At 42.8% G+C, this 18,850-nt stretch overlaps 1 protein-coding gene and 1 non-coding gene across 9 annotated transcripts in view; both read right to left on the bottom strand.

Annotated features, from left to right (window-relative positions):
* Positions 1-3,337: 3,337 nt before the first annotated feature.
* The window catches only part of PUM1 (pumilio RNA binding family member 1), a 124,126-nt gene continuing 108,613 nt past the window's right edge, over positions 3,338-18,850 (bottom strand). For all 8 annotated transcript variants that reach the window (XM_052656114.1, XM_052656135.1, XM_052656151.1 and 5 more), the window contains 5 exons: positions 17,056-17,193; positions 14,195-14,320; positions 12,977-13,098; positions 8,352-8,544; positions 3,338-5,245 (listed from right to left, as the gene is read on the bottom strand). In XM_052656114.1, the coding sequence (XP_052512074.1) occupies positions 5,114-5,245; positions 8,352-8,544; positions 12,977-13,098; positions 14,195-14,320; positions 17,056-17,193 (711 nt within the window). In that variant the 3' untranslated portion in view covers positions 3,338-5,113. The remainder of the gene's footprint in view (positions 5,246-8,351; positions 8,545-12,976; positions 13,099-14,194; positions 14,321-17,055; positions 17,194-18,850) is intronic.
* On the bottom strand, positions 7,450-7,534 carry LOC128044044 (small nucleolar RNA SNORD103/SNORD85). Its single transcript, XR_008199024.1, has one exon. It is a non-coding gene; the product is annotated as a small nucleolar RNA SNORD103/SNORD85 (small nucleolar RNA).

Here is an 18,850-nt window from a genome sequence, read left to right as displayed (position 1 = left end):
AGCCAGGGAAAAGCCATCCCAGCCCTCACCCTGGACCCTTGAGCCCTTAGGCTTCTATAAGGCTTTCTTTAGGCAGCAGCACCCTCGTGTGGCTACTGCTAGTAACTACATGAAGCCACAGGTTTCCTCCCTGTAAAAATGCTTCACTCTCTAGCGCCTCCTGCCTGCACGCTAAGTCCCTTCAGTCCTATCTGACTGCCACCCGGTGGACTCCTGTAGCCCGCCAGGCTGCTCTGTCTAGTGCCTCATGCTTCTCCAAAAACTCAACTAGAAAAGAGAGACCAGCTATCCCTGGAGCTGATGGAAGGTGGCAAGAGCAAGACGGCATGGACAGAGCACTGAGCTTGGTTTCAGGAATCTTCAGATAAAATGCCATTTCCTTCTCCAGGGGATCTTCCCAACCCAGGGATCGAACCCAGGTCTCCTGCATTGCAGGCAGACGCTTTCTTTACTCTCTGGGCCACCAGGAAGAGTAGTCTCCTGGAGAAGGAAGGTGGCAACCTACTCCAGTACTCTTGCCTGGAACATCCCATGGATGAAGGAGCCTGGTAGGCTACAGTCCATGGGTTTGCAAAGACTTCACTTTCACTTTATCTTATTGCCTAAGGCTTTCAAGAGGATCAAAGGCATCCAGATATTAATGTGCTCTGTAACCTGTAAAGCCCGGTGTGATGGAAGGATTCTGTTGTCATCAAAGTGCGATGGAGGGACATGTTGGAGGGACTCATGATGGAGGTCTCTTCTAAGAGACCAAGAATGTCGGTTTCCATATGGTTGGCAGCCCAGGACCTCATATCCTTGGATGGACTTGTTAGCAGCTGGTACTGGCAGTCAGTCAAATAAGGAGGTTCAGCCTGCACCCTGAAATGCAATCCTGCAGAGGGAGGGGTCCACCCCAGCCCCAATCCCTCCCAGGAGATGCCAAGGGAAAAAGCTTCAGGCCAAGCATTGGTTTGACCCAAAGACTTGCATCAGAACCCAGCACTCATTTCCATATCTACAAGATGAAAACCACCACATTCCTCGCAGGACTGTTGTGAGAAATGAGAACATGTAAAAACTATCTCTTGGGTGCCTGGCCCAGAGTTAGTTCATGACGAATGACTTTACGTCCCCGGTGGCTCACATGGTAAAGAATCTGCCTGTGATGTGGGAGACCTCTGGGTCAGGGAAGATCCCCTGGAGAAGGGAATGGCTAACCACTCCAGTATTCTTGCCTGGAGAATTCCATAAGCAGGAATTTTGACTCCATGGAGTCAAAAAGAGTCGGACACGATTGAGCGACTAACACTTTTAAACTTCTTTACATAATGGACAGGATTGTTTGATTCACCAAAACCTGTGCACAAACATTTGGAGGAGTGCTATTAAAAGGTAAAAAACAATTAATATCATTTATTGCACCAATGTGCCAGGCACTCTGCTAGGCTACGTAATTCAGTTCATCCTCACAGCCAACCTTGGACATGAAGTACTGTTTTCCCCAATTTCACAGAGCAGAAAATTTGGACTCAGAGAGATGACCCACTAATAAAGGGCAATTGGGATGAAAACCTGTATTTTTCTGACCACAAAGGCCTCAAAGACACAGGGTTGAAGTTACGATGGTGGAGGTATCACATTTCCAACCTAGCACCTTGCTTTCTTACCACTAAAAAACACAAAACATTTCTCTCTAAATGCTGAGTAAAAAGAGAGGGGAAAAAGAGTACAAAATCTAAGTATAAATAGTCCAGGTAGAAGAGAAAACCTACATGAGTAGCTCTTCAGTTGCAGGCACTTGACATGTTTATTTTTATTTTCTGCCTGAGTCCTAGCTGCAACACAAGGGGTCCAATCCCCCAACAAGGGGTCGAACCTAGGTACCCTGCACTGGGATCATAGTCTTAACCACTGGACTAACAGGGAAGTCCCTTGACATGTTTATTAACAATTCCATCTTACTTCAGCTTCACGAGGTATTACTTCAATCTTGGAGAAAAGGCAACTGAGGATCAGAGAGACAAAATTACCACCTCAAGGTCACAGACTGTAGACTCATGGGAGAGAAAGAAATCCAAGCCTCTTGTTTTTGCCTGCTTTGTTCACGGGCTCTGCAAAGGTCCAGTAAAACCATAATTGTCTAAAAGCTGTTAATGTTCCACGATGTAAGAACCACTTCACATACACGCAATTGATGGCCTTCCATCCATTTCCAGCAAGGAATTCGGTTAAAGATCAGGTAAAGGGACTACCCTGGTGATCCAGTGGTTAAGAATCTGCTTTGCGATGCAGGAGACAGGGGTTCGATCCCTGGCTGAGGAACTAAGATCCCACAGGCCACAGGGCAAATAAGTCCACACACCTCAACTACTGACCCCTTGTGCTGCAATTAGACAAGCCTACGTGCCCCAACAAAAGCTTCTGCGTGCCGCAACTAAGACCCGACACAGCCAAATAAATATACAAATGCTTAAAAAGATCAGGTTAGGGTTAGGGAGCCACATTTGAACCCTGGTCTGATTGCAGAGCCACGCTACTGAGAGTCACACACACCTCCAGCATGCTATCTCTATGGCCTCAGAAGAGGGTTCGGGAAAAACTCCATCACAGCTGCTACGGCAAAATCAGGTTCTGGACTTGAACCCTCCACTGTCTCAGCTCCTTTCTCCTCCGTTTCTTCTCAGACCACAGGGGCTGCTAGTGACCGTCCCTCACCCTTGGGAGGGGACCCTGGGGAAGTCCCTTTTCCATCTACCCTGAGGCTCCACTTCCAGTGCCCCTGGCTGAGGCCATCCTGTCGTTGCCAACCAAGTTTCAGTGGTGGTTTCCTGCCAAAGCTGCTCCTGGAGCAAAGATGGTGAACAAGGGGAGGGGGGCATTTCTGGCAGATGGCGGGTATTTCAGTGAGCTACAGCCTCCTGCACTCACTGCTGGAAGAGGTCCCCAGTGTGATACTAAGAGTGAGCTAGGGACAGGAGCAGCCCAGCCAGGAGAAAGGAGAGGGGACCTCAGGGCCAGGAGGCCTTCCCTACCACCCTGCCTCAGAAAATGAGGAGACATTTAGCTTAGCCAGGAGACATTTATATCTATTGGATTCTAATACAGGCCCTTTGGGCTTGCAACAGGTGCAGAGCTCAGAGAGTGCAAATGAAGAGAACCAGGCAGATAGCGGGGGTCAGGGCTTTTGAGGATGCTCCCTGTCATGGGCACCCAAGAAGGTGAATTTTCTGATTTTTCAAAAGAAGTTGGACATCGTGATGCATGTGGGATGTCTCTGATAAACCCTCTCACAAAACAAAAACAAAACACAAAGAAAGAGACACAAACAAGAAAAGGGCTGTCTGCTCTGGGGCACTATATTGGAAAAAATAATAATAGTATTAAAGCACAAACTCAGATTCCAAAGTTCTGTATTTTTCAAAATAAAGATCACACATTGTTTAGAGACAATCTACACAAGAGTTACAAAAAATAGTTGCCCAGGCATAAGCATACACAGGTTTGTTAATTATACACATATGGTTACAAGTGTGCTTGCAAAAAAGTTCATTGGAAATATACACAAGGCTCTGAAAATGTACACCGTGTAGTGTTACAATTCTATATTCAAACAAGGAAAATTGACAGTATGTTACATTCACTTACAAGTAGACAAAATGCAAAATACAGTTCATCTTCTGTACAAAAAGGAAGGGCAATTCACACTTTACAAGGTGAGAGGGGCTCTGATTGTAAGGAAAGTTAGGGCGGGGCTGAACTTTGCACGTCCTTTTGACTGTCACAAAATAAGCAAAACATTACTTTTTTAGGATAAAAAAAAAAAAAACCACTAGTGTGAACTGAATCATCTTGAATAACATTTAGAAAGGATCTCGCTACTATCTGACTAGGTGACAAATAAAACCAAGCTATTTTTTTTCGTTTTTAAAAGTTAACTAGGCTGTATAAAGAACATTTATTCCTTCAAAAGAAAAAAAAAAATTTACTTCTGGTTGAAATTACAATTTACAATATACAACACTATATGCTACGACCATAAAAGGTGTGAATATACACTGAATGCACAGGGCTGGCTAATTTTCTTTTCTTACCAAAAAACGTGTTTATGTTGATTCAAACTTCTCCACATTTACATTACAGGTATACAAATGTACAATTGTACAATCAAAAGTATGTTCGACTACTAGGGTACATTATAGATACAGATTAGACATCAAAACAAGAAAATACTACAAATTTGTATATATGCAAAGTCTACACCAAGTATACACTATATATTTATAGAAGCAAGACCAAAAGCAGAGTTGGATTTTTTTTTTTTTTCTCATGCTAAATAATCAGATTTTTGCCTTTCAATGTTAACAGAAAAAAATCCAGTAGGCAGTAAACAATCATACCTGCCCGGCCTTGAAAGACATTCTGGGTGCTCACATCTCCTCCTCACAAAACGGACTACGCTATTTTCTTCAGCATAATAGTCTCCAAAAAAGGCAATTTTCAGAAGTTTCATAAACTTAATGTCATAAACTGAGGCTTTTGCAACTCTGAAATGATTTTCATTATATATATATATTTATATATATATATTTTTATAAACATTGTTAAATGCCAGTCTGGGGTCATTTAACTAAAATTCAGACTTCTCAGGGTTTTTTTTTGTTTGTTTTTCTTTTTTACTAAAATGAGGACGTGGGGAAGAGCTATTTGCAAAACTTGCCAGTGAGGCAAATGAGTTAAAAACCTTTTTTCTTTTTTTTTTTTTTAACTTTTTTGTTAAACCAACCACCCTGAAAGTTTCCACACGTGGAATATAGATACAACATTGAACAAAATATGTGGCCTCCCATGTACACTGGTTACCTATGTACAAGTATCCTATACACCAGTAAAACAACAGGGCAATTAGTCAATTAAAAAAAATAATTAGTACATGTTATGTGTAATAAAATTAAACAAATTTACAAAGGCTTTTCCACTTGTGGATTTGATTCCTTTTTTGGGGAGGAGAGGGTAATCCTGGAGCAACCATTTACCCATTTTTGGATTCTACACTGGAGCATTTCTGGTTGCTGGTTGGATTCACCAGTGGGCCGTGAGTTCAGTGGGAATGAGGGCACGGGGTGACACTGCCTCAGATGATACCATTAGGGGGGCCACAGATGGGCCCCAAGTCAACGCCATTCTTCATGTAGTATTTCTCCAGCTTGGCCAGGATGTGCTTGCCGTAAGTGTACTTGCGAAGAGTCGCGATGTGGGGCCGGATCTACAGAGAAAGCACAGTCTGTGTTACTCTGGCTGGGGACAGGCTCAGGGGGCTCCAGGGTAACTTGCTCCTGGACACCACGAGGTACCAACAGGTACACATACCCCACAAGCAACATCAAAGTAGCTCAGCCTGAGCACCCGAATTCACGAGCTACACTGACCCAGAAGATGAGGAGAGCGGCTCCTGTCCTGAGCGCTGATGCAGGAAGTGAGGGCTCTGGAGGTCGGACAACCACAGACCACTTCCAGGACAGCGTGTGGAGAATGGCATCCCGTGACACGACCACACCATCTACCGCCGGACGGCAGCCCCTGAGGGAGCCTCTCAGCCCCACGGCTCTCCTGAGCAACAGGGGCTGCTTTCTGGGGACCACGAACCCTTGCCCTCATCACCTGACCCTGCTCTCCGGCTCACAGCGAATCACAGAAAGCTACTAATGATAACAATAAAAACGATTAACACAAGCCAAGAACCGTCCACTTTGAAGCCTCGTAAGAGAGGTGTGATCATCCTTGTGTCACTGACGAAGACATGGAGGCACAGTGGCTAAGTCACTCACCTAAAGTCCGACAGCCCCCACTGTCTGGCTGCTACTCTCACAGCTCTGCTCCAGCCTCACCCTTCACCTTAGCCCTACGAGCATCTCTTCCGTTCCCCGCTGCCCACTCCCACCCTGGGGCAGACCCATACCCGCAAGTCCCGTGCATCCCACACAACTCAGGAGGTGCTTCCTCTCTGGAACCACCTTTCCTTGTTGGTGACCTCACAGAGCCTTCTACAGACCTCAGCTACAACACACTGCATTCAGAATCATTTGTGGAACCACCAACATGCCACAAAGACAGTGAAGACCCACAATATTGACCTGCTTCCCCATCACAGCTCCCCAGGTACTCACTCAACACAGGACAACATGCCAGGGAAGATGCACACTCTCAAGCCTGAATGTTCCACGCAGACTGCTTTGTCTGTTTAGTTGTGCCCTCAAAGCAAGGAAGGGTCAGGTGGCTCCAGAAACCACTTCTGTAACCCACACAGGACACAGACCCGTATTAGCTTTACACTCTCACCTAGGAGCCAGCCTGGGAACTGCGCACAGTCCTTGGCTTGAACTCTGAGCTATGGCACCCAGACCATTTGCCCAACCCTCCTAAATAAACTCACTTGTAGAAAGGACACCACACTTCCATTTGGGTTGCAATCACGACCACACACATAGCTGATGCTTTGGTCCTTAGTACTCGAGGCTCCAAACCCCTTGCTTTTGGCAGCTCTGCTTTGGAAACTATGTGAAATTCAATTCCTTCACCTGTCTGTCCCCAGGCCTGGCCCACTGATGAGGCCAGCCACCTGACCTCCGCATCTGCCTTCTTCTAGACAAACACCAACAATGTGCAACTACAACACCGCTGAGCTCCCTCCTGCACTTGATCTAAAGGGAAATGGAAAGCAGCCTGTTCCCCTCAATGCTGCCTCTCCCTAAAATGGGTATGCCTAGCTGTGAAAGAGCAGAAGTCAGGTTTTTCAGACTCCCCCTCCCCTCTCAACTCCCTCAATCAAACCAGCTGTGAAGCCCCATTCTGTCCACTCTTCTTGAATCTCAAAATCGCCACTCCCCTCCTGGCTTAACTATTTCAAGTCACCTGTCCAGCCCTCAACTGCCTCCTTTCCTCCAAGGTACTCATCAGCCAGGACCACTATTTGAAACGTAAATGTGATTCTGGCACCACAGTCCTGTCCCACTGAACCTGCTGTGCTTCTCCATTTAAATACGCCGCCTTGCCTCCCACTTCCAAGCCTGCACACACTCGGTTCCCTCCACCTGGAAAGGTTCAGGGCTTTTTTCAAATACTGCTCTCGTAGGGAGCCTTCTCTGTACCTCCATATCAGAAAAGGCACCCTTCCACATTCTCACGGCCCTCCCCAGTATTTCCCCAGCGTCAGTGTAACTGTCTACAACACTGCTGGGCCTACCAACACATTGCCCTGGTGAAAGGAGAGCACATGTGCTTGTAGGTACCTGGTAAATGAATAAACTCCCAATGTACTCTGTGTCACCTACATTCCCTCCGCCCCCGCCAGCATCTTGACAGGCCCATCTCAGTCCCACAGCGTAAGCACTCTGGACTCCCCAGCCTTCCACTGCCATCGCCAACACCAGCATGGTGTCCTGTTTCGAACTGGAGGTGGTGGGTGCCTCGTCTGGCTCAGAACTTGAGTCCAGAGTAAAGATTCTCATTACCGAACTCTGTTCTCAGAGAGGGCAAGTGGCTCATCACTGCCAGACCATGGTCACCCCCTCCTTCGAGAAGGGCTGGGTGAATTCAGAGCCCAAAGGCTGAGGGCTCCAACGGGCAGAACCCGAGGCTCGAGGTACTGCCTCCCGCAGACACAGTGCGGCCTGCACACCCGCCTGGGGGCTGGCTGGGCTTCCCCAGCCCCGTGGTCTGTGTGGGGCCGGCTGGACCTCCTCCATGACAGCTCTGAGGCCGTGAGCCTCTTCACGCGCTTTCTGTGTCAGCTCCCACTCACAGCACACAACACCTCAGATTTCTGTCCCATTTTTTCCTACCTCCTCTGTAGCCTGGACTTCTCCTCCTACGAAGTCTGCCCTCAAAGGCGTGAGCACAGGCGCTCACGTCACCCTTCCCCACATGTGCTCTGTGGGCAGTGCTCAGTCTCAGCTATCTGTGTGCTGGCGACTGGCACACAGTGGGCACCAGGTCAGTGTGCCAGACCAGGTGCTGCCTTAGGCAAGAGCTCGTTCAATAAACGGTGGTGGAATGAACGATAAGAGGAAGGAAAGGAAATAAGGTAAGGAGGTTGATCTGCTAGACTGAGAAGCTGGTCTCCTGGGAGCTAAGAGGTAGAAGCATGGCCTGAGGAACCGGGAGGGGACTCCCCCACAGAGACCGAGTTTAACATTCACACCAGTGAGTTACTGACGGAGGGGCAGCAAACACAGGGACAGTGGCCACTCCAGATAAAAGGGTAAAGAAGTCACAATCCAGTGACAAACTGTGCAAGCAGCAGCAAGATGCCCACCCTCCTTCAGAAGCGAGGGCCAACTCCTCCTCTGACTGAGACCTGCACAAACGCCTACCTTGTGCATGACGATCTTCCTCTGAGCTGGCTCTGCCACATCGATCATCTTCTGGACCACATAGTTGGCATACTGGTCCTTCATCATGGTGTATAAGGCACTGTGGGGACCATCGTTCATGGTGCACACCTCGTCGATAAGCACAGCGCGCTCTGTACGGGAGGCGTGAGTGACACACTTCTCCACAACGTTGCTGTAAGGAGACAAATCCAGGGCCAAACCTTAGAGGGACCTCGTTAGGCTGTGCTTATCTGGCCTGGGCTCTGACCTCAAGGTCAGCAGCAAATGAGGCTTCTTGGAAGATTAACTCCTCATCTGTTCGGCTCTATGAGACCCTATCTTTGCCATCTGTGATCTCCAACATCAACAATGGCCAAGCACAGGTCATGGAGGGTACCAGACCCAACCATCTAACAGGGGAGGGTAAACCCACGTTAAGTAAAGGTTCATACAACTGGTTATGAACTGAAAATAGGTAATGAACATAATTTCAACAGGCGTCAATATCTATCAATTCTCTCCTCACCTCTGTGAGCTTAATGGGGCCAAGAACAAGTTTCTCTCACATCTAGATCCCCAGTGCCACGCACAGAGCTAGGCAGTTAAGAGAGGCCCTATAGACTTGCTGAGTGCAGGCAGACACAAGGAGAAACCACAGTCATCAGTCAACTACTTCACACTGTCTCTTAAGAACAAGATGGACCCCCAGGTGTGTCCGCATTTCTTAACACTTCACAGATGTCTCAACCTCGGAAAGGAAAAAAAAAAAGAAATGCAGTTACTTAAATCAGAGTTCCTCTAAAATCCAGAGGGACTGGCTGCAGAAGCTGATTAAATCACATCCAGCCATGCTAAAGGGCGCTCCTCACCCAGGAGTGATTGATTACTCATGCATGTTTGCTTCTGGACGTCAGCAGCACTCTGCTTCTGTGCCTCTGCGGGTATGAGGAAGTTGTGTGATGTCTAAGAACAAGAACAATACTTATCCTTTGTATTTGTATTACTGGAGCCAATACTTGGCAAAGAGAACATCTGGTAAGTGGGCGGCTGAACACTCTGCAACAATTTCATGACTGGGGGAAGAGCTGCTCTGGATCACAGAACACTCAAGTAGAAAAGGAACTTTCAAATATAGCTAATGCAGAAAGCTCTTCTCTGACCATTCTGAAAGATGCCCATTTAGCCTCTGCATGAGAATTTCCAACGATGTGGAAGTGATTCTGGGGCAACCGACCATGCGAGTGAATGGTTCTCTTAAACATTCTTTATATACTAACATAAATGTGCTTCCCTGAAATTTCACCCATTTGTCTTAGTTTTGCCTTCAGCGGCTGAAAAAAACGATGTCTATACCTATTCTAGGAACACCAGAAGGCAAGAGATAGTGCCTTCTTTCAAAGGCCAGCCCTATATAATTGAAGAGTCATCACAAATAACCACCACCAAGTCCCTACTCCAGGTCCCTACCCCAAGTCCCTACTTCAATTTTTAAATCCAAAGAGAGGGTGCTGGTTCCACATCACTCTGAAAGGACCCTCACCATGTTATCTGGTTCAGCATACTGAGCCTTTATTACATACATGCTTTTATTTAGAAAACAAAATTCTCAAGCTAAAATGTTTAAGAACTACTACCATCCTTTCTTCAGACATTGTCTACCAGACATTTCTTCAATCTTTCTTCTTAAGAGAGAGTAAATCAAGTCTGATAATCACATGTAAGACCACAAACAGCCTCTCCCTTCTGACACAGCAGCAGTATGCGAAAACTTTTCCCCTCACGTTCCTCCCACAGCACTCTGCAATTCTAGCATGAACTGAAGGTGTGGCGTGTGAAAGTGAATCTCCTAATAGACACTGGCTTCTCCCTTGGCAGAAAAGGGAGTTAGGACATTACTAAGCCAGTCACGATATCCAAATGTTCAAGCAAAAAATTATCACTTTTTAGAACTGCCAGGCTGAGCTGCCCTTTCATCCACCCAAGACCAGAGTGGTCAGATTTAGAACAGAATTTTCTACTAAGCTAGGCTGGCAACAGGACACTCATTCTTCTCGGTAGAAGACTGACTCCTTGACAGTAACCTGTCTTTCAAGAAGGTATTATAGGATCACTCACTGATCAGGATCCCACCTGGCCAAAGCCTCCCTGCCACCTTAACACACAATCCATATTGTTCCAGTCTTTAAAGTTTATTCTAGTATTTCTGAAACTGTGGTTCTTAAATTGATGGTGGGTGATAAAATCAACTTAGTGATTTGAGACTACCTTTGTTTTTTTTTTTTTTTTAAATGAAACAGAGTAGTCAGTATCAATTAATTACAGGCAACCTTCAGTTATGTGTGTATGCATGTGCCTATGCATTCAAAGGTGATGGAAAATTTACTTTGTATTCTGGGTTACCATCAAAAATGTCATAAGGTCACTGACTGCTTAATTGGTTTGTTTCTATTCAATTTTCAAATTTACTGGCTCTTTTGTTATCTTTAAGAGTACTGGAGTGGGGTGTCATTGCCTTTTCTAATTCTCTACTAACATTCATCTTTTCATTTCACTATATATACATTTTCCTTTACATTTTTGAGTGTAATTTAAATGCTTTATAATACTTTACCTTAAAATATAATATTTTAAAATACTAATTACTTATATAAAATTCATAAAATATATAATTTATAAAATTATAAAATTCATACTTTTATGTAATTATACTTTTTTATAATTTTAATACAAACTTTTATTACTTTTAATTTTTAAAATAATAGTTTTTAGATAATTATAAAATTATATACTTTATAAAATGCTTTATAATCCTTCTCTGCCAACTCTAACATCTGGGTGGTATGGAACTATATTCACTGGGGATTTTTCCATTTTCATTTTTTCTTCTTGAGTATAGGTCACATTTTTCTGTTATCTAGACATGACAAATGATGCACTGTATACCCTGAGTTCTGTCAATTCCTAAGAGTATTACTCTCCTAATATTACTCTCCCTTTTTTGGGCATGCAATATCTTTGCTGAAAGCAAACTGCAACCCTCTCCCATGCAGTAAGCAGCAGATGAAACCTCCACTAAATTCTTTCAGCCTTGGTAGGGTTGCCTCGAGTTCGTCCTATGCAGTGTGGTTCGGGAGTGAACCAGATGCTTAGAAAGTTTAAATTTAGGCTTCCCCCTCCTCCCTGGTTCTCTTCCTTTCCAGAATTTCTCCCCTGTCACCCTGCCACTGCCTTCTCAGAACACCAGCGATATTCTATCCCAACTTAGCCTACAGATTAAAACTTTCCTAATTATAGTCAACAACACCTCTTATAAATTTCAAAGTTACTAACAGACTGGATCTTTAATGGTTCTCAACACAAAAATGATAATTATGTGACATGGTAACAGCTAAAGTTACTGTAGGAATATTACAACAAATAAATGTATCAAACCAGCAGGTTGCACACTTAAAACTTGCACAATGTTACGTGTCAATTATGTATCTCCCGATTCTCCCAAAAAAGGAGGTGTGGGAGGAGGAAAAGGAAATTTTCCCAATGCAGTGAACCTTCTCTCAAGTATCAACAACCTCCTCTACTCACTTCTGGTTATCGCTCTGTTCCTGGTCACCATCTAATGTCTGCAGGTAGTTTCTGGCATTTTGTCAACAATTTATTAGTTGTTATACATGAGAGAATCGGGCCCAAAATAGCTACTCACTCATTATCAGACCACAACCCTAATACTTAACTATACAAGGGTGAGACATTAAATACACTGAACAAGACAGTAAATAGGACTGTAACCCCAAAAAGAGACCAAAGAGGTTCTGTCTTCTATTCTCCTGGTCCTAGCAAAAGTCCATAAAAACTAACACAAGGTCTAGGAGATGATCCTAATGTGGTTAGGGTGCTGAGACACTGGATCTGGGGTGCTTTTATTTTTTGTCTCTATTTTCCATGCTGTAATAAGATTTCATAAATTAAAAGTGAACAATTCAAGGCTGTGTGAGTCACACCTGCCCTGCAATTTACTTTAAAAACAAGAGAAGAAAAATATTCCAAAAAATACAGAGAACTGTGTTATGCGTAAGATAAGATACACAGACTCCACTCAGATCAGATCATTAACCCACTGGAGGGCCATCAATTTCCTCTTTAATCTCTGCTACTTATAAGTTACTTAAAACATCTTTCACAACCTGGGAATAACTAATACATTTAATTATTGGGCTGGTATGATATGAAGACTTGGTAAGAGATTTTGAAGACTATGAAGGCCTTATACAAAGATACGGTTACCTTCCTTTTAACTCCAGTATCAATGAGGAAATTAAGTAAAGAACATTTCACAATTCCAAAAAAAAAGTAAATTCATGAAATACCCAGTTTACCAGAGTACAAAAATGTATGTGCTTTAGAAACAAATTCCCCAGATTTCAACGTGGCTCACTCTAGGGGAGTAAGGAGCCAACTAAGAGACGTCTTATGTTTCATATTTCGCAGTAGAACTCAATACCTATATATTACTTTAAGGAAAATAAACATTAAAAAGAAGAAGAAGAAAAAAGTACAATTTCTCTAGACCTAAAATACTATTTAATCATTTCTTCTGGAAAACAGTCTGTGTAATTCAAAGCACATACCTTGCAAATTTGTGCTGACTCAACACAAGTACATTGCCTCGAATTTCTGCTACAATTTTACTTTTATCCTCAGGACGACCATGCTCCAATACATGCTGGATTACGTAATTTCCATACTGATCCTGTTTCAAAAACAACAGAAAATTTTAAATTTATTTAAACAAACTCTATGCTACCTAAATTCTGACATTAATCAACACCTATCTTCCTTTAACACCATGATGGCTTACCTGAATACTAAAGAACACATACGGCATTTTTTAAATGGGTAGGTAGTGACAATTTTTCCCTATCATTACAAAACAGGAATGCATCATTACTAGACAATGGAATGTTTCTATATATATTTATGCTGAAAGGTCCTAGTCAGGGATTTCAAATAAACAGCTATTTTTCTAACAAATGTACACGTGGGTCTCTGCACCCGTCTTTAACAAAGAAAAGCTGGAAACACTGGCAACATTGAGTTAAATACCGCCACAAGCAGACAATGGAGACACTCATCCCAAGGGAAAGAGGCCTTTAAAGAATAAGTGTGCGATCAAGGAACTCCAAAGGCACAAATATTTATTTGTAAGATGTAAAAAATTAAGTGCATACAAAGAATACTTTTTTTAAAAAGTGCCTATGCCAAATGTGTCTGCTTCTGGACAACAGGATTATGGAACATTTCTTGTGTTCTGCTGCTCCTTTCTGCACTTTCAATTTTTTCTACAATGAATATTAATACATTTATAATCTCACATCTCTCAGCAAAACAAGCAACAAGCACCACTCCAAAAATTGCTTTAAGACAACACACTACATGAAGGAAGTGTTCAAACAGTATGATACGGGAGAAAATTTTAGTACAAGACAGACAAATTTTAAAAACTACAGAAATCAACTAATCCATTTAGTTCATTTGAAAAGATGAAACTGGCAGACTACATGGCCTGCCTAAGTGGCCACAGCAAGCTTAATCCATGACAGGGCTCTGGCCTTTGACAGTTCCTGGCAGATCTTTTGATGACTCAGAGGTAGATCTCAACTTCAAGGGCAGGGTTCTACTCATCACCCATATTCATAAAAGATGAACCAGGCTGGTATAAATGAAAACTTGCCCAGAACTTCAATGGGCATTTTAAACACATTAACCCCTTCTGGAAAAGCAACCTGTGCTGAGAAAACACGTAAGCCCACAGGTGCTTGCAATTAGTCTACCGGCAACTCCACTACCTGTACAAGTTGCTCTGTGTGCTGGTGAAGCTCCTCTAAAATAGGGAGTGTCTGGTCGGGGAGACAGTGCTCCAGGATCCTCTGAATCACCCGGCAGCCATAAGGATGCGTGGACAAAGCAAACACCTAGGGCAAACCAACACAAACAAGAAAACCAAAAATAACAGGTGCCACTTTCAATACTTCAGTATTATTTATATACATTTTCCCATTAATTTTCCCAATGACCTCGAGAGACAGTCATGATTATTCTTGATATACAGAAGAGAAAACCAAAGTGCCTAAGTTTACATAATGTGCCTACAGTCTTACAGACAGTAAATGACACGGCCAGGATTTTATTTCCTACTCTGACTTCAAGTCCAAATTATTAAGTATGGCATTTAAGTTCTCTCTGCAAATAATAAAGTGTGTATGGACAAATGAGGATAAACTCTAATTTCTTAAACCCATTCCAAGAATTCATAGATTTATACAATTTCAAAACTAGGAAGGACCTTCCCAAAAAGTTATTTATAAAGGAACAAAAATTAATTAAGGTCACAGAAAACACAGTTACAGAGTCCACAGTGTCAAATGATGGCTTTAAAAACAGAGAAAGGGTTTGGACCAAAGCCTGAATGCTTTCACATAACCACAGGATAATGTTCTGAATTGAGTTGGGGTGTTTTCCAGCAAGAAACGATTCTTCTTTCATTGAGTCTGGAACAAGGGGAACACACAGGCTTCAGATCCAGAGAACCCAGTCTCAACTCTGCCCTTCCTAGCTGAATGACCTGGAGCATCTGCACCTCAAATTTATTGTCAAGAATAATGACAGTAATGATGAGAACACTTAATACGCTCCCTAGTGGCTCAGACGGTAAAGAATGTGTCTGCCATGCAGGAGACCCAGGTTCGATCCCTGGGTTGGGAAGATCCCCTAGAGAAGGAAATGGCTACCTAGTCCAGTATTCTTGCCTGGAGAATCCCATGGACAGAGGAGCCTAGGGGGCTACAGTCCATGGGGGTCTCAGATGTTAAAGTGTCAGTCACAGTACTAGGTGTTTTATATGCAGCTTCATGTGTACAACTGTGCACTTGAGACACTGTACTGTTCTGCTCAATTTTAGCTTTATAAAAATGGTAAACACTCAGTCTAGAACAACTTATTTCATTCAACATAGTGATTCAAGTATTTACATATAATACTATGAGCTTCAATCATTTATTCTGTTTATTTGTAGAGCATAAAGTTGAGAAACATTTTTTTGGGGGGGGGGGGTCCTGATCCTCTCCTGATAGACATCTAGCTTATTTAATCTTTTCCTATTAGGAGACTAATGCTGCTTTAAACACGTCTAAACATATCTCGTGGTGTACATGACCAAATATTTCATTAGGTATATACCTATGCTGGGAATGCTGAACTTCAAAAGAGTATGATCCCTGGTTGAGGAACTAAGATTCCACATGTCACGTGGCATGCCCAAAAAAACACAAAGAAAATGATCTACTATTTGTGGTCTTATTTTGCATTTTCATGATTACTAATGGGATTACTTTTTCATATTTTCTTCTGTCTATTCAGGCTTTCAGCCCATTTCTGAATTAACTTGTATTATTCTCTTTGATTTTAAGAGTTCTTTATATATGCTGGTTATCAATTCATTGGCATTTTCCATCTTGAAAATATTCCCCCTCATTTGGTGGCTTAATCCGTTTACTTTTTTGTATATTTCAAGCACACACAAAAAAAGGTCTTAAACAGAGGTACTCTTTTATAAATTAACTCAGAAAATCCCAAATAATCCTCAGTTACTGTTTGGGCTTCCCTTGTGGCTCAGCTGGTAAAGAATCCGCCTGCATTGTGGGAGACCTGGGTCTGATCATTGGGTTGGGAAAGGAAAGGCACTCCAGTATTCTGGCCTGGAGAATTCCATGGACTGTATAGTCCATGGGGTCGCAAAGAGTCTGACACAACTGAACGACTTTTACTTTCAGTGTCTGTACTCTACTTAACCATTGGTGTAATTGAGCAAACCGCAAAGCCTAAACAACTCTAAAACCCCATTTTGAGGCAGGCTTTAGCAGTTCACATGACTATACCTGAAAATTTACCTGATATTTCCAATCTCTCCTCCTTTTCAAAAACAACAACAACAAAAACTGTGGTATGCAAATTATCAACTCTGCTTGGAAGCTGGTGCTAAAAGCACACTGATTCTCATGATACACAATAAACAGGAGAAATCAGAAGCTAGGTCTGGTTGGGTGCCACTTAACAGAGTTCAAACCAACCTGATCATTGCCCCATCCAATGCCCCAAAATTAAGAAGCACCTTTGTGTTTTCTTAACATTGGGGGCAGGGGACTGGAGGGGAGGTGGACATGTAGGACATAAGTCAACCCCTGCATTAGAAATGCAGAGTCTTCACCACCGGACCACCAGGGAAGTCCCATACCTTGTTAAAGATAATATATAGTCACACATAACCTGTAAGACTGGTTTTGTTCATCACCTAAATTTTAAAACATGATAAAAACTTTTTACTTAACCAAATGAAAAAATTTACTCTTCAAATATAAGACTTAACCAAATGAAAAAACTTACTCTTCAAATATAAGACTTAACAACTCTGATGATACTATCTCATCCTGACTGATCGGACATCTGCTTTAATGATGGAGAGAAGATCCATGGACAATTAAGGGAGAGCTAGAGGTGCAGAGAGCTAGTACCTAGTGACACTGAAGAGGACTGCTATTTACTGCAGTCTAAAATACACTAAAAGGCCCTGAGAACACTCCCATCACGTTCTCTGCTCACAATGGAAATACCCATCAACTTGTTTCCCTTGTTTCTTTACTAAGTCACTTACCTGCCCCTTAAACGCATCGATGATAAACTGCAGAGACTGGGGCTGCACACATTCGATGCACTTCTGCACCACGTGATTGCCATTCTGGTCTTTCACACACTTGAGGACGTGGCCATCCAGTTCCCGAACCATTTCATTCTAGTTGAGACAAGGAAAGAAAGCACCACCAGAATCACAGAGAGCAAAAACCTGGACAGTCAACATTCTCCTGGCCAAACACAAAAGCACAGAGCAAGAAATCCATGACAATGAAAGTGGGACAACTCAGCTGTGGCACTCAGACAACCTTGCTAACAAATGAGGACTGGAGTTTTTCCACGTGATAGCAAATTTTCTGTAACAATCACCAGGCTTAAGAAAAGTTCTCTAACTGGCAAAAGACCTCTTGGAGTTCCGGAAAAATGCAGTCAACTTCAAATAGAAAAGAGCCAGTATCAAACCAGCTATACTGTATTAGAGACTATCACATACAATTCACCATTTGTCACCATGACAACCCTGTAAAGTACCCATCACTAAAAATGACAGTAGTTGATCTAGCGTTGACTCTAGCTAGGCAGACCTCTAAGTGTTTAACATGATCTGACTCATGAATCTGCCTGACAATCCTCTGAGTGGCCACTATTACAGATGAGGAAATCAAGGCACAGGAAAATTAGCTGATTTGTTAAAAAGCATAGACCTGGACTTGCCCCAGTTCAAACCCAAGTAATCTGACTCCTGCATGTGACAATACACAGATAACACAGATCATGTCAGCAAATGACTTGTCAATTAAACATTACCCTGCACCCTCTCCTCCACCCATATATATGAATATATGAACATACTGAGTCTGAGAAGGGTTAAAACTACAGACAGTGACTGAATCAGAACTCTAGCCTGAGTCTGTGACTCCAACATGATCTTTCCACCAGGCCAGACTGACTGCATAATCAGCTGGAATAGTACTCTCAGTTAATGAAAAGTGTCCAAAGTAAGGGAAAATACAGGACAAGACCAGATATTATGTGGTGTGTATGTGTGTGTGGGTGACATGGGTACCGAAAAAGAGCCATTGGGATTTTTACTGGACATCCTCCCGAAACTCGCTGACTCAGGTCTCCTTAAGCTAAATACATGCACAACAGCTGGGCCCTGGTACTTTCTGCCCAATTTCTTTGCTGTATACAATCTCTATATATTAGCTACACAGTGCTGACTCTATATTTATGGTATGAGAGAAGACAGCAAACCAGTTTAAGATGGTGACATTTATGAATACAATTGTCTTAAACCCTTGAGATGTTAAGCATGTAAAGCACTAAAAGATTTTCTAATTCAAGAAATTCAACACTACACTGCCAGGGACTAAACAAGCAACAGATTCAGGACAGTTTGCTGAAGCAACTAATCAAATGTCAGAAAAGAGTAACTTATGAAACATAATTATGAGAATGATAAATACAGGATGATGCCTATATAAAGATAAAACACAGGAACAGTTCTAATAATCAAAATGAAGGGGAAGTGGCTTCCCTGAATATGTTCTTGAGCCCAAAGAGGTAAAAACTCCACTGGAGATCAATTTATTTCACCTAAAATACACTTACATCTGGAAAACACTAAAGGTAGTTTAGACCCAGAACAGGAATCACAGAGAAACCAGATCAGGAAAAGATACTCAGGAATATACAGGGTAGAAAGAACAATGGAGGTCAAAAGAACAATGGGGGTCGGGGTACAGGGAAGAGAAGGGAGACATAAACTACTGTAATGTAGCCATTGGATCAGAAAACAAACACAAAAATATAGT

This window comes from Budorcas taxicolor, chromosome 2 (assembly GCF_023091745.1).
Source record: "Budorcas taxicolor isolate Tak-1 chromosome 2, Takin1.1, whole genome shotgun sequence".
NCBI classification, from domain to species: domain Eukaryota; kingdom Metazoa; phylum Chordata; class Mammalia; order Artiodactyla; family Bovidae; genus Budorcas; species Budorcas taxicolor.
This window is presented reverse-complemented; position numbering and strand designations above follow the sequence as displayed.